The 13,232-nt window shown below is 43.5% G+C and overlaps 1 protein-coding gene across 1 annotated transcript in view; it reads right to left on the reverse strand.

Moving 5' to 3' along the window:
* FIRRM (FIGNL1 interacting regulator of recombination and mitosis) overlaps positions 1-13,232 on the reverse strand; it is a 28,911-nt gene that overhangs the window by 1,168 nt on the left and 14,511 nt on the right. Inside the window, exons 11-22 of the mRNA XM_035123570.2 lie at positions 13,068-13,197; positions 12,455-12,641; positions 11,424-11,506; positions 10,983-11,034; positions 8,807-8,896; positions 7,554-7,739; positions 6,443-6,565; positions 5,382-5,477; positions 4,367-4,480; positions 3,331-3,435; positions 1,771-1,851; positions 824-943 (exon numbers count right to left, since the gene is read on the reverse strand). Coding sequence (XP_034979461.1) covers positions 824-943; positions 1,771-1,851; positions 3,331-3,435; positions 4,367-4,480; positions 5,382-5,477; positions 6,443-6,565; positions 7,554-7,739; positions 8,807-8,896; positions 10,983-11,034; positions 11,424-11,506; positions 12,455-12,641; positions 13,068-13,197 — 1,367 coding nt within the window. The remainder of the gene's footprint in view (positions 1-823; positions 944-1,770; positions 1,852-3,330; positions 3,436-4,366; positions 4,481-5,381; positions 5,478-6,442; positions 6,566-7,553; positions 7,740-8,806; positions 8,897-10,982; positions 11,035-11,423; positions 11,507-12,454; positions 12,642-13,067; positions 13,198-13,232) is intronic.

Genomic DNA, 13,232 nt, shown 5'->3' on the forward strand with positions numbered 1-13,232 from the left:
GCTACACTGAACTCAGGGGCACTTATGTCAGAGTAGACCGGGTATAGTTAGGCAGCTATTGTTAGAGGGAAAAAAATCTCTTCCCTGTTCTGGGGGGTAGGACAGACTGAGAGACTCTTTCTCCCCATGAATTGCAAGGGTTAGAAATGTTTAGTTTGTATCTACAGTAATAATAAAGAAGTAGGGCTTGAAGGTAAGAATATACTGCAATGCAGAACTATCCTCACTTCCTAATATCAGGATAAAGTGTCACTGCCTGAACTGGGAGCCCACATGTTCCAGACTGCCTTTCCTCAACAGATGAGAACGATTAGCAGGTGCTATCTTCCCTCCTTCAGCCAAGAGTCCCTTTCTTCCTTATACCAAAAGCTACATACCGGGATATAAAATGAGGACTAATAAACCCCAAACTAGTATTTTTGTTTACCTGACTAGTGACTGCCTCTGGGTCAACATTCACATGCAAACTATGAACTGGAAAAGAAGAAGTGTGCATGCACATGAAAGCTCATACCAATGACAAACTTAGTTGGTCTCTGAGGTGCTACTGGAAGGATTTTTTTTGTTTTGTCTGGAAAAATACAGTTAGGAAGCAGCAATTCCTATAAACTGCTGTGATCATGTGATGTGACTATTGCTTATATATACTGGTAGTTCACACAATAAATGTATTCTCACGAGCGCACAGACTTGCTCAAGTTAACAACAAAAATGTACGTTTTAGCCCTAAATTTGCTGGCACAAATTTAGCACCATCTTTGGAACTCTGTGAAAATGATAGCAGGAATCCCTTAAGACACGCATTCCCAATTCCGCAACATACCTCCAAGGTCAGGCTCCTTTGTCTGTCTGCTGTGGCTTCTAGCAAGTGGCACTTAAGACGAACATTTTCCTTTTTTATTCGTTCTGCTCTTGCTTCTGCTGTCTCCTCTACAAGGCGGGTCTGAGAGAAAAGCCAGAACAGAAATAACCTACGGGAACTATGCAGTTAAATTCATAGCTGCTGCTACTACTGTCAAGAGTTTGGAAGAAAACTGTTTCTAACATTACAAGTTCAGTTTTCCCTTAGTTAGAGCTTGGGTAAAGGGACCCCTGACCATTAGGTCCAGTCGTGACCGACTCTGGGGTTGCGGCGCTCATCTCGCATTATTGGCCGAAGGAGCCGGCATACAGCTTCCAGGTCATGTGGCCAGCATGACAAAGCCACATCTGGCGAACCAGAGCAGCACACGGAAACGCTTGGAGCAGTACCTATTTATCTACTTGCACTTTGATGTGCTTTCGAACTGCTAGGTTGGCAGGAGCTGTGACCGAGCAACGGGAGCTCACCCCGTCGCAGGGATTCGAACCGCCGACCTTCTGATCAGCAAGCCCTAGGCTCCGTGGTTTAACCCACAGCGCCACCTGCATCCCACTACCGGTAGTTAGAGGTTACTGGGTGCCTTAAAGAAGGCCCGTTAGGCTGAAAGGTGTGATCTAACTATTTCAAATAGATAAGCACAGGTATGACTGCAGAGACCACAAAGAAGTGATTTAGTGTCCTTACTTGTGTAAATAAACAAAAGTCCATCTTTTGGCACACGCACAAGCTTTGTCGTCTACATATCTTTGTTTCAGGTTATGCCTTTTGTTTCGATAAAGGCTCAGTTTAGTTGTAAACTCAATATAACTGTATTAACAATGTGCATAATTTGTTCAGGAAACATTAAATTTCAAAATGGAAAATCTGGCACTAGCAGTATACCATCCATTTTATATTTTAAGAAATACCTTTGATAGGAAGCCAACAACTTTGCTTTTAATTTCTTCAGAATTAAGGCACTGGGAAAGTATGGCTTCATGGCTCGTCTCCTTAATACAAATACAAAAACAAAACAAAAAAACAAATGGGGATAAGAGGGTTCATTCCTACCACAACCTGGTTATGTTAACACAATAATCAAGCAGATTTGTGGAATTTTTGCTAAACAACTGGAAATGTTCAGCACTATTAGAACTAACAACAAAAGAGCATGTAGTTTATTCAAAGTCAGGTGCTCCTAAATCTTTCTGCCCTGAGTGAGGTTACAGGGAACCAGACAGAGGGCCTTCTCGGTAGCAGCACCCGCCCTGTGGAATGCCCTTCCATCAGATGTCAAGGAAATAAGCAGTTATCCTAATTTTAAGACATCTGAAGGCAGCCCCGTTTAGGGAAGCTTTTAATATTTAATGCTGTATTGTTTAAATATTCAATTGGGAGCCGCCCAGAGTGGCTGGGGAGACTCAGCCAGATGGGTGGGGTATAAATAATAATAATAATAGTTGTTGTTGTTGTTACTATTATTTTACAATTCTAAGCCCTAGTCTTTCACTGTACCCAAGTATTTTATGAAAGCAGAGCTAAAATTACAACTAAAATACCAATCAGTAGAATTTACGCAATTCCTTCATCAGCTCTTCAGTTGCGTTTCTCTTCTCTTTAATAACACAAACATCTACAGATCCAGAAAAAACTAATCTGTAATATGTTGTGACTTAACACTACTTATCCAGCCAAAGAGAAGCATCTTATCTAATCTAGCTAAGTACCACTGAATGTGATGGGAGTTAAGCAGTGGTCTGCAGACCCTAGCTTTGCTTACTAGGGGTGTTTCTCATTTGGCCTGGAACACGGAGAAAGCAAAGGGATAGATAGTGGAAGAGACTTTAGCTTCTTTTGGGGTTCCCCCCCCCCAAAGAAAAAAACAACTTCACCAAACCTCAGAACGAAATAAATCCCTACAATCTTTTCAGGTTGTCCTACTGCAGGCACCCCCACCCTGCGGTCCTCCAGATGTTTTGGCCTACAACTCCCATGATCCCTAGCTAACAGGACCAGTGGTCAGGGATGATGGGAATTGTAGTCCAAAACATCTGGAGGGCCGAAGTTTGGGGATGCCTGTCCTACTGTTTCTCATTTTCTCTAAACTCCAGAAGACAGTGCATCTTCCTGAAACCATGTGGCAAGGTTTTGGAAGAGTTGTGGGCTCTTCTCTCGCTACACTGCAGTTTGGATAAGATAAGAAAAAGTCAGAGAGACTTTTTGCTGCTTCTCGTTTCTCAAAACTGCAGTGCAAATGAGAACTTGAGGGAGGGAGTGTGCTACTGGCAGTTCTTTCCACCAGAGGACCAGCACACTTTCCTCTGGAATTTCTGGATGCCAGGAGCTCAGTTACTTGTAGCCAAACTTAGCTGGATCGAGCCCTTTACAGACACCAAGAGTGTTAAGAGTGAGCTGAAAACTAATTAATTTTAGCGGGATCATGTGCATTTCTCCCCCAAACTGGAAACCACAGCTGGACTTCAACTTACCTGTGCAAACTGTGTGAATGCCTCTATGGCGTGCTGATGAATCAACCAGCTACTGTTGGCCAGCAAAGAAGAAAACAGGTAGGACAGCTTGGACAAAACCTGCTCCTAACAAGTGAATAATGCAGTTATCATTTGTGTTTTAAGCCTATATATTTCCCTCCTCTCATAATTTCCCTGGGAATCATAATTAAAGACAGCCCAGATACCCCACTGAGAATGACAATAATGAAAAGCTCATGGCAGCCTTTACTGAGAAAACGTATCGAAGAATCTTGTAACAATTTACAGGCTGACAATTTTATTACAGTTTATGCATCAGATAGAAGACAAGCACTTAAGTCAGGCATCCCCAAACTGCGGCCCTCCAGATGTTTTGGTCTACAACTCCCTTGATCCCTAGCTAACAGAACCAATGGTCGGGGAAGATGGGAATTGTAGTCCAAAACATCTGGAGTGCCGAAGTTTGGGGATGCCTGACTTAAGCCATAATACATGTGTCAGTCTCTTAAGATACCAAAATATTTTTTGTTTGCTGCAACAGACTGATATGACTATTTCTCTGGACTCTGCTGACGAATAGGCATGTCCAGCCCTCCAAATCAAACCAGCAAAACGTCCCACAACATGCCAAGTCCAGTTGTCACACTGACCCACTTCCATTCAACAGAAGCGTCAAGAAAGTGACTTAAAAATGGAAAATTCCAAGTAAAAATGCATTTCCAGGCTAAAATAAACTCAGGGGCAAGAACATCACCAAGTCCAGGGATAATGTAATAGTGATATATTTCTACCCCTAGGGGACTATCAAGGAGTCCCTGTACCTTTCATTACCCATGTAGGCTTTCCATGTAGGCTTTCTTAAAAGTATTAGGAACTTGACATTCTCATGATTAATGTACTTTGGGCCTTAGCTACTCAGTGGCCACCACTGAAAAACATTGTCTCAATGTTCTCGTACTACAGCCATTATTTTCACCCGTAAATGACACCTGCAGAAGGTTAATGAAAGAACAGAATCTTGTTCTAGTGAATTTACCTGGAAATCTGGTGGAATAATGGGAACCCCCATTGAAGAGAGACAATCTAAGATTGCAGTGAGAACATGATCTGGGGGATTAAGTTGAAGGAGGGAAGTTTGCAATGTGAGTATCTGCAGGAAGAGAAAACAATGAAGAGTTTTGTCACATTTTAAGATTATGATATACGCTCTTTTGGTCCGTTTCATCCAGTGAGATACAGCTACATACACACATTGGTGGAGTAAGGTTTAGAGGGGTTTAAAATGCAAGAACACGAAGTGACAATTCATATAACCTGGCCTGCATGCAAAAGAAGCACAGCAACCTTTTATAACAGAAATAATAGATTAAACAATCAACATAGTAGTGGGACAGGAAATCTTGTAGTTTAAAGTATGATCAGGAAATTCTGTTTCACTGACCAACCCTGAAGGCTCCTGGCACTGTTTGCTTCTCCCAAATCCGTCAACCCTCACCAGAGTAGCATTGTTTATGCAGTATGCACAGGTGCTAAATATGCTCAACCTCAACTAATTGGCAAATTCTAGCCTTGACAGTAGATAGGCCAATAAAGGATGGAAGTGGGGGAAATTCAGGCCAGAGGTGTTGTGGCAGCATTGGGCCTGGGCAAGAGGTATGTGCCTCCAAATATAAAACACTGTTTGAAGGCCCTTAAAATCATGTAGGGGGCAAAACACTCTTCCTCCCTCTCACTATACTGTGAACATCTGTGAGTGAAGATGCAGGCGGTTGTTTTGTGAGTATGTTGCAAACCAGCTGTAACTTCATAATTACACCTTATGAAGCAAACTGTAGCTCTGCTTCATGAGGGCTAGGGTTTCTAAATAGCCAGGAACTAGGATCATGACATTCTTGTACTACTGTGGCTTATGCTTACCAGGATCATTCTCTGGTAGAAAAATTATGTGTGGATACACCTGTCATAACTAGCAGCAATCAGCTGTGAAAAGTACCTTGCTAGACACCCACCTGTGTATGCAAGGCAAGTCTGCTCATCACACTATTTCTTACCTGAATTAGCAGTTGAGGCTCCAATATTTGGATGAAGAACTGCATGAGTCGAAGCACCAAGCTAAAGGTCTGCTGCAGACAGGGCAGACTGGAGACCTTCATTGGACAAAAAGAGCATATTATAGCCTCACAGTGTCCTCTATTTCTGGCTCGCTAAACTAGGTAAAGATCCACTGCAAAGTGAATGTTTAATGATTCTGCTGTGCCCTGCCTCTGTCACGGCAGCATGAAAGGCTGTCTGGCTAAGGAAGTCAGTGTTGTTGATCTACTCAAAACTCAAGCTGACAGAAGGTGCACTCCTCTCACAGACGGAAAGTGTGAAGTCAGCTTCATCTAAATATGAGGACTGTTACAAACTACCACAAACTGCTGCCTCCTAGCCCAGTTCCCTTTTGGGGTCTTTGCCAGATGAGAGTAAAGCACAATGTTTGGTGATTGTAGGTACCAAAAATCTCACACATGATTAGCAAGTGTTAACAACAATTCATATTGCACTGAAGTATTATTAAATTCACCCTGTACTGTAAAGTGGTACCTCAGGTTAAGTACTTAATTGGTTCCGGAAGTCCGTACTTAACCTGAAGTGAACTTTCCCATTGAAGGTAATGGAAAGTGGATTAATCCGTTCCAGACGGGTTCGCGGAGTACTTAACTTGAAAGTACTCAACCTGAAGCGTACTTAACCCGAGGTATGGCTGTATATCAAAGCGGAAACACTTCTTTGCCCGTTTCTATGGCTATATGGTACAAGGCAAAAATACCCCTCTCTTTTGGCACATAATGGAACTAGTACTATTGCAAGAGTCAGCAACACCTTAAATGTTGTCATTTGTATGGCAAGAAAGATGCAAACTGCATGTTCCTGCTCCTGTAAAAAACACCGTCGTTGTCATCATCTTCTTCTTCTTCTCTCTCTCTCTCCTGGAATTCTGCTTTCTCCTCCTATAGCCCTCCCACAAGAACAGGAAAACTGCAGCTATCTCTGTTCTGACATATTATTGGACTTGTGGAGAAGGGAGAACTAGACGGAGCAGCAGGAAGTGAGAAATGAATTTCCTCACCTGTGTGGCAGGTAGAACTACCAAGAACTGGCCAACAATTCCAACAAGTGCTGTTTGCTGTCCCACCTCTAGTGACTTCCCAGCAGTTTGGCACAAGGACAACAAGGCAGAGAGAGCAGTGTTCTAACGGAGAAGAAAGAGCTGTGAGGAGCTAGGAACACTTCTTGTTGTATCTCTGATCACTAGAAACACCATCTAGATCTGCAAGCATTTAGACACAGGGATGACTAGCCTGTGTCTCTCCAGAAGTGGGACTCCTGTCAACCTCAGCTAACCAGTAGTTTGCGGTGGTGGGAGTTATAGTCCAGCAACATCCAGAGAGCCACAAGTTAGCACCCTTGTTTTAACAGAAAAAGTGTGTGCACCTTCAGGCTTCCCTCTGCAACTATAAAGGCAAGGAAAAAATAAATGCATTCTCTCTTTAAAGTGCAAGTCTTGAATCTCAGGAATCTGAAGCCCTGCATCCTTTGCACCAACACTTGATCCCAGTCATGCAAACTATTGATAGACTCGGCACAAAAAGTTATATCCCTCTAAATTATACTATTAGCACAAAGATGCAAAAAGCTGGGCTTACTTGTGGGTATCCCCATAACCAGGGGTCAGCAAACTGTTTCAGCAGGGTGCCGGTCCACTGTCCCTCAGACCTATAAGCCCACCGACTCTCCCCTCCCTTCTCCACAGCACTGGACGAGCCCTGGTGGCTGCTTACCTGTGTCTTGCGAGCAGCAGGGGCTGGCGGCACGATGAGCAGCGTGCGAAAGGGCTCCGGAGAGGGGCTGCTTAAAATGGCGGCCGCTCAAGCACTGCTGCTGCTGCTGGCGCCAACAAAGCCCAGCCCCCTTCCTCCTCTAGGCAGGGTGCGGAGAAGCCAGGAGGAGGGAGGGAGGAGGCGGTGCCGCCGTGTGAGGGAGAGGGAAAGAATGTGTGCGCTGGCAATCCACGCGGCAATTCCCGGACCGTCCACGGGCGGGATCCAGAAGGCAATTGGGCCTGATCCGGCCTGCAGGCCTTAGTTTGCCGACCCATGCCCATAACAGAACCAAAGAGGACAAGAAAATCCTCACCAGAGTTTTTCATCCGGAAGTAATTCATTCAAGCCTTTCCTTACCACCTGTGGAAGTTCCTCCAGAGACCTTTTGCTGCTCAGCCACTCTTGACATTGTGCAAATCCGGCCACAAAGAGCTCATGAGCAACTTGCTGCCTGAGGGGAGGGATCAGGGCCTGGAGAGAAAGATGCTGCCACAATATCAGGTTGTCTGTTTCTCTGGAAGGAAATTGTTGGGTGAACCTCACCTGCAAGGAGGTGAAGGCAACATCAGAAAGAGCACAGGAGAGTTCAATAAGCTGTTTCCCAAATATAGGAAAGTAATAAACTAAACAGAATATCCTTTCTGTCGAATGACAGAGTAAGATGGCAGGCTAGAGGAAAGTATTTCTCCCTCTCAAAGGCAAGGTTTAGACTCTGAAACCATCCCAGCAGCTTCTCCAGTCCCCAAACCAGAATGTGACTTCAGCCACTCTCTTTCCAAGACAGACAATTAATTATTATCATTATCATTATTATTGAATTTTTTATACCAAAGGTCTCTGGGCGGTTCACAGAAAACCTTAACAATACCCATAAAATATGTCTACCCTTTAATTACATAACAGACAGGTGCACAACTTCAGTTAGTATTGAGGGAGATTCCTGAGAGGTTTAATTGCAAAGACACTCCACACAATGATTCCTCTGGGCTAAATTCAGGTAGTACGGCTCTCACCAAAATGTTTTCACAGAACACCAGGGGTCAGCAAACCTTTACAGCAGGGGGCTGGTCCACTGTCCTTCAGACCTTTTGGGGGCGGGGGGCTATATTTTGAAAAAAATATGAACGAGTTCTTATGCCCCACAAATAACCCAGAGATGCATTTTAAATAAAAGGGCACATTCTACTCATGTAAAAACACGCTGATTCCCGGACCGTCCGTGGGCAGGATTTAGAAGGTGATTGGGCCGCATCCGGCCCCCAGGCCTTAGTTTGCCTACCCATGCTGTAAGCCTTTTACCATGAGGAAAAACTCTAAATGCCTGGGCTGCACATTCAGTGCAGCAGTTGAAAGGGAGACCTTCTGGATGGTAAGATTAATCTAATCGCACAAAATGAGTGGAGGCCACTAAAAAGAAACATCTTTGACCACCTTCCTATGGTGAGTGTAGTATTTGAATGAGCCCTAAAAAATTGTTCTGGTTCTAACAAAGCAAGTTGAAACATATGGCTCATCTTTTACTAAACAAAAAGTGCTTACCACCTTGAGTTCCTTGAAGGAAAGATGGGGTACAGTTGGAATCAATAAATAACCTTTTTGGCAGTACTTGCCTGGTGATCAGCAGTCATTAGGAAGAGCAGACGCCTCAGCAGGACTCCAAGCTGAGAAACTTGAAAATGCTCTGCAGGACAAGCTTTTATCTGAATAGGGCAAGAAATTATTAGGTCACAAAATTCTAACAATTTAGCAACATCTAAGCATGTTTGTTTGGTTTTTTTAGAAAGAAAACAGTTTTGATGCAGAACCTATAGCTATACGTACCCCGGGTCCTATTTTAAGTAACAGCAAGTCCAACATTACTTACATATTCCTTTTTTAACATTACTGATTCTCCACTTGACCACAGCCAGATGTCTGTATTAACGAAATACCATTTGCACCCATTTGTGTGTCCCTCCTAAACTACTTCAGAGTAGCCTGTACCACACAAATTATTCTGTTACAACAAGCCTAAAATTAGGAATTAATCAAAGTGGCACCATGTTAGAGTGGCATATCAAGGCCAGCATTTGTTTGTTAAAACCATCCAGATAGCTCAAACAAATGAGCCAAACCACATACTAAAGAGGAAGGTAAAAATAAATAACAAATTAATTCCCCGTCACTAGGTAATCAGACCTAGAGAAAAATGCTTATCAAAATGAAGCAAAGCTGAACAACCAAGCATCTCCTGAAGAAAGCACCATGAACATATTTAGGCTTGTTTAAAATGATTGAATATGACATGATTCCCAGATTTTATTGTGCTATTGTTTATTTTAAAACAGTGTTGATAATTAATTTTGTATGTACATTTCCTTGGAATCCATGTTTGGCTGAAGACATGGGGTGGAAATATTTCAAAATATATAATGAGAGAATCAAGCTGGCAAAAGAAAGAAAGAAAGAAAGAAAGAAAGAAAGAAAGAAAGAAAGAAAGAAAGAAAGAAAGAAAGAAAGAAAGAAAGAAAGAATATAATCATCCCCTAACTTCACTGCATTTTGACTAAATTCAAACTAAATTTGACTAAATACTGCTATATTAAAGGTAGAGGTAAAGGGACCCGTGACCACTAGGTCCAGTCGTGACCAACTCTGGTGTTGCGCGCTCATCTCGCATTATTGGCCGAGGGAGCCGGCGTATAGCTTCCAGGTCATGTGGCCAGCATGACAAAGCCGCTTCTGGCAAACTAGAGCAGCACATGGAAACGCCGACCTTCTGATCAGCAAGCCCTAGACTCAGTGGTTTAACCACAGCGCCTATATTACAAAACTAATATTTAGCCCTTATTATACAAAAGAACCCAGGTGGTGCTGTGGTTAAACCACTGAGCCTAGGGCTTGCTGATCAGAACGTCGGCGGTTCGAATCCCTGTGATGGGGTGAGCTCCCGTTGCTTGGTCCCAGCTCCTGCCAACCTAGCAGTTCGAAAGCACGTCAAAATGCAAGTAGATAAATAGGAACCGCTACAGCGGGAAGGTAAACGGCGTTTCCATGTGCTGCTCTGGTTTGCCAGAAGCAGCTTTGTCATGCTGGCCACATGACCTGGAAGCTATACGCCGGCTCCCTCGGCCAATAATGCGAGATGAGCACGCAACCCCAGAGTCGGTCACGACTGGACCTAATGGTCAGGGGTCCCTTTACCTTTACCTTATACAAAAGAAGGCTGATCACCGAAGAATTTATGCTTTTGAATTATGGTGCAGGAGAAGACTCTTGAGAGTCCCATGGACTGCAAGAAGATCAAACCTATCCATTCTGAAGGAAATCAGCCCTGAGTGCTCACTGGAAGGACAGATCGTGAAGCTGAGGCTCCAATACTTTGGCCACCTCATGAGAAGAGAAGACTCCCTGGAAAAGACCCTGATGTTGGGAAAGATGGAGGGCACTAGGAGAAGGGGACGACAGAGGATGAGATGGCTGGACAGTGTTCTCGAAGCTACCAACATGAGTCTGACCAAACTGCGGGAGGCAGTGGAAGACAGGAGTGTCTGGCGTACTCTGGTCCATGGGGTCACGAAGAGTCGGTCATGACTAAACGACTAAACAACAACAACAACAATACAAACACATCGGGAAATGGGGGGTGGGCTGAGCATTTCCCCTGTTTTGTAAAACAGATTTTCCCATAGTCTTCAAGAGGCCTGGGGTCACAATCTGCAGCTATGTAAACTTCATGTTGTGCTATGTTACATTTTCTGCTCTGCTAAAATACCTCTGCTTATAAACAAACCACGTTCTGCTTACCAAATGTGCTATTATAAAAGCATGATGAGCACACAAGTCCGCTCTTCCATACCTGGGAGAAGAAAAAAGAGCAAGATGAACAAGTGAGGCAGCAGATCTCTCCTTGGGGTGCTAGTCTGTGTTGACCTTGAACTGGGAAGGCCTGGGTTCAAATCCCTGTTTAGTCATGGCACCTATCAGCATAGCTCTTGCAAGTCATTCTCTCTCAGCTTAAAAAGTTTACTGTGGGGAGAAAAGAAATTCCCTGTATGATACTCTATCTTTCTTGAAGAAAAAGTGGTATCTGTACGTAACGTAATTTTTTTTCTTGTCCTACTGCCTAGGGGGCGGGGCCCAGACTCATCCAGCCCTACTAAAGAGGCTCCTCATGAGTCCGGAGGAACATTGCCCGGCTGTTGTTTTATTGTTTTAATATGCTGTAAGGATTTCTTTTTTTCTTACCGGGCAAGGAAGCACCAAACATCCATAGCCAGGAGATCAGTGATTGTGTTAGAACCAAGTACAGCCTCCAGCAGAGAGCATTCCTGAAAGAAAACAGACACATGTATACACAGGCAAAAAGTTGCTTAGAAAGAAGTTACAACTGCTGTTTATTGTCATCCCACCAACTAACAAGAAAAAACAAAGCTGTCCATGGAGGCACAGGTCAGTTGTGTCCGGGGCAGCTGACTACCAGCTCCATGTGGTATGCCTGCGCACTGTCTCAAGATAAGATCACCAAGGCAACTATCTGTAAATAAACAATAAGCATCCATAAAAATGGCAAAAGCAGTTTCATTACAAAATAGGTTTTATCTTAAACAATTGCAAATGCAGTAAAAAAGAGTCCACTAGTGGTTCAGTGCTCTGACATCGTTCCGGTCATCAAGACGTTTCATTGCTAAAGAGCTTAGTCATAGAGCAGTCAAAATCAATCGTAACGTTACTGTGCTTACAATTGTTTAAGATAAAACGTATTTTGGAAAGTAAGTACATTCACCATTTTTATGGACGTTTATTGCTTGTTTACAGATAGTTGCCTTACAGATAGTTGCCTTTGCCCCTTGCAGACTCTCCTCCCCACTTCCTTTGCCCCTCAACAAACTCCCTTCCCACTCCCTGTGCAACTCCACCAACGCACCCCTTCCCACAGCTCGAACTTCCAGAAGTGGGGAGGACAAACCCCTCATTCTCTTCTTTCCAGGGTAGAGACTCTTAAGGCAGTAGTGTGGAAGAATGAATGGACAAAGGGAGACTTTCTCCCCCATTCCATGGCAGTGGCAGCAAAGATGGAAAGGCAGGAGAGGACCACCCTGGACTGATCCTCTGTAGCTAGCCTGTGGCAGCTACACAAACAGAGGTCATCTTAAGGTTTTATTATATGGTAAGATATGCAGTGGAGAAGAATGACTTATATTGGAAATCTTGGTTTTAAAATCCACCAGCTGCTCCAAGTCAGCAGATGGGGCTTGTCTTACAATACTTCTCCTTACCAGTAGATGGAAATGTGAAACCGAGAGGGATGTGATAAAGGCACACAAATGGACACAGACATAGTGGTAAAAGGTGACATGATCCTCAGCTTGCCCTGTCCCCATTGCTGCTGGCAAACAAACAGGAAGAAAAAGCTCTCCAGGACATTGCTGAAGACTGAGGAAGAGGGCTGCAAACAAGGAGACTCTACAGAGAAATGGAGAACATCAGGATTACTTCCTCTTACCTAAAGCTAACTCTTTGCAACAATCCAACATGCATCACTAAAACGAATAATATAGAGATAGTGCAGCCCTAAATTGTGCTGGGTGGATTTTATGCTACTGACTGCTAGATTTCCAGATGTTGCAAAAGTCTACTCTCAGTGATGTATGCCTAACAGAAGTAAGCATCTTAAATCTGGCAAGAACTATCCATAATACAGTCAATTGACAATACTGAGGAAATTCTATTTAGAATTAATCATGCTGACCTTCACTAAACCCTTCACTCAATACAACAAATCTTTTTATAAAACATGTTCAAAACAACCTGAGGATGGCAACACCAAGTATGTTAATCACAAAAATGCTTCCCTACTAATATTAATTTACTACAGCAGCAATGAATTACCTGGGAATCTCCTCTGGTAACTGACTTCCAGTGTTCCAAAGAGCTTGCACATCTTGGGGCTGGGATGGCAACTTGTCCATTACAGAAAGCAGAAGACGACATTGTGGAAAATGCAGCTCAGGAGAGAGATCTGAAGTCATTTTTAAAAAAAGAAAAAACGTTTTT

The sequence above is a fragment of the Zootoca vivipara genome, chromosome 7 (genome assembly GCF_963506605.1).
Source record: "Zootoca vivipara chromosome 7, rZooViv1.1, whole genome shotgun sequence".
NCBI lineage: Eukaryota > Metazoa > Chordata > Lepidosauria > Squamata > Lacertidae > Zootoca > Zootoca vivipara.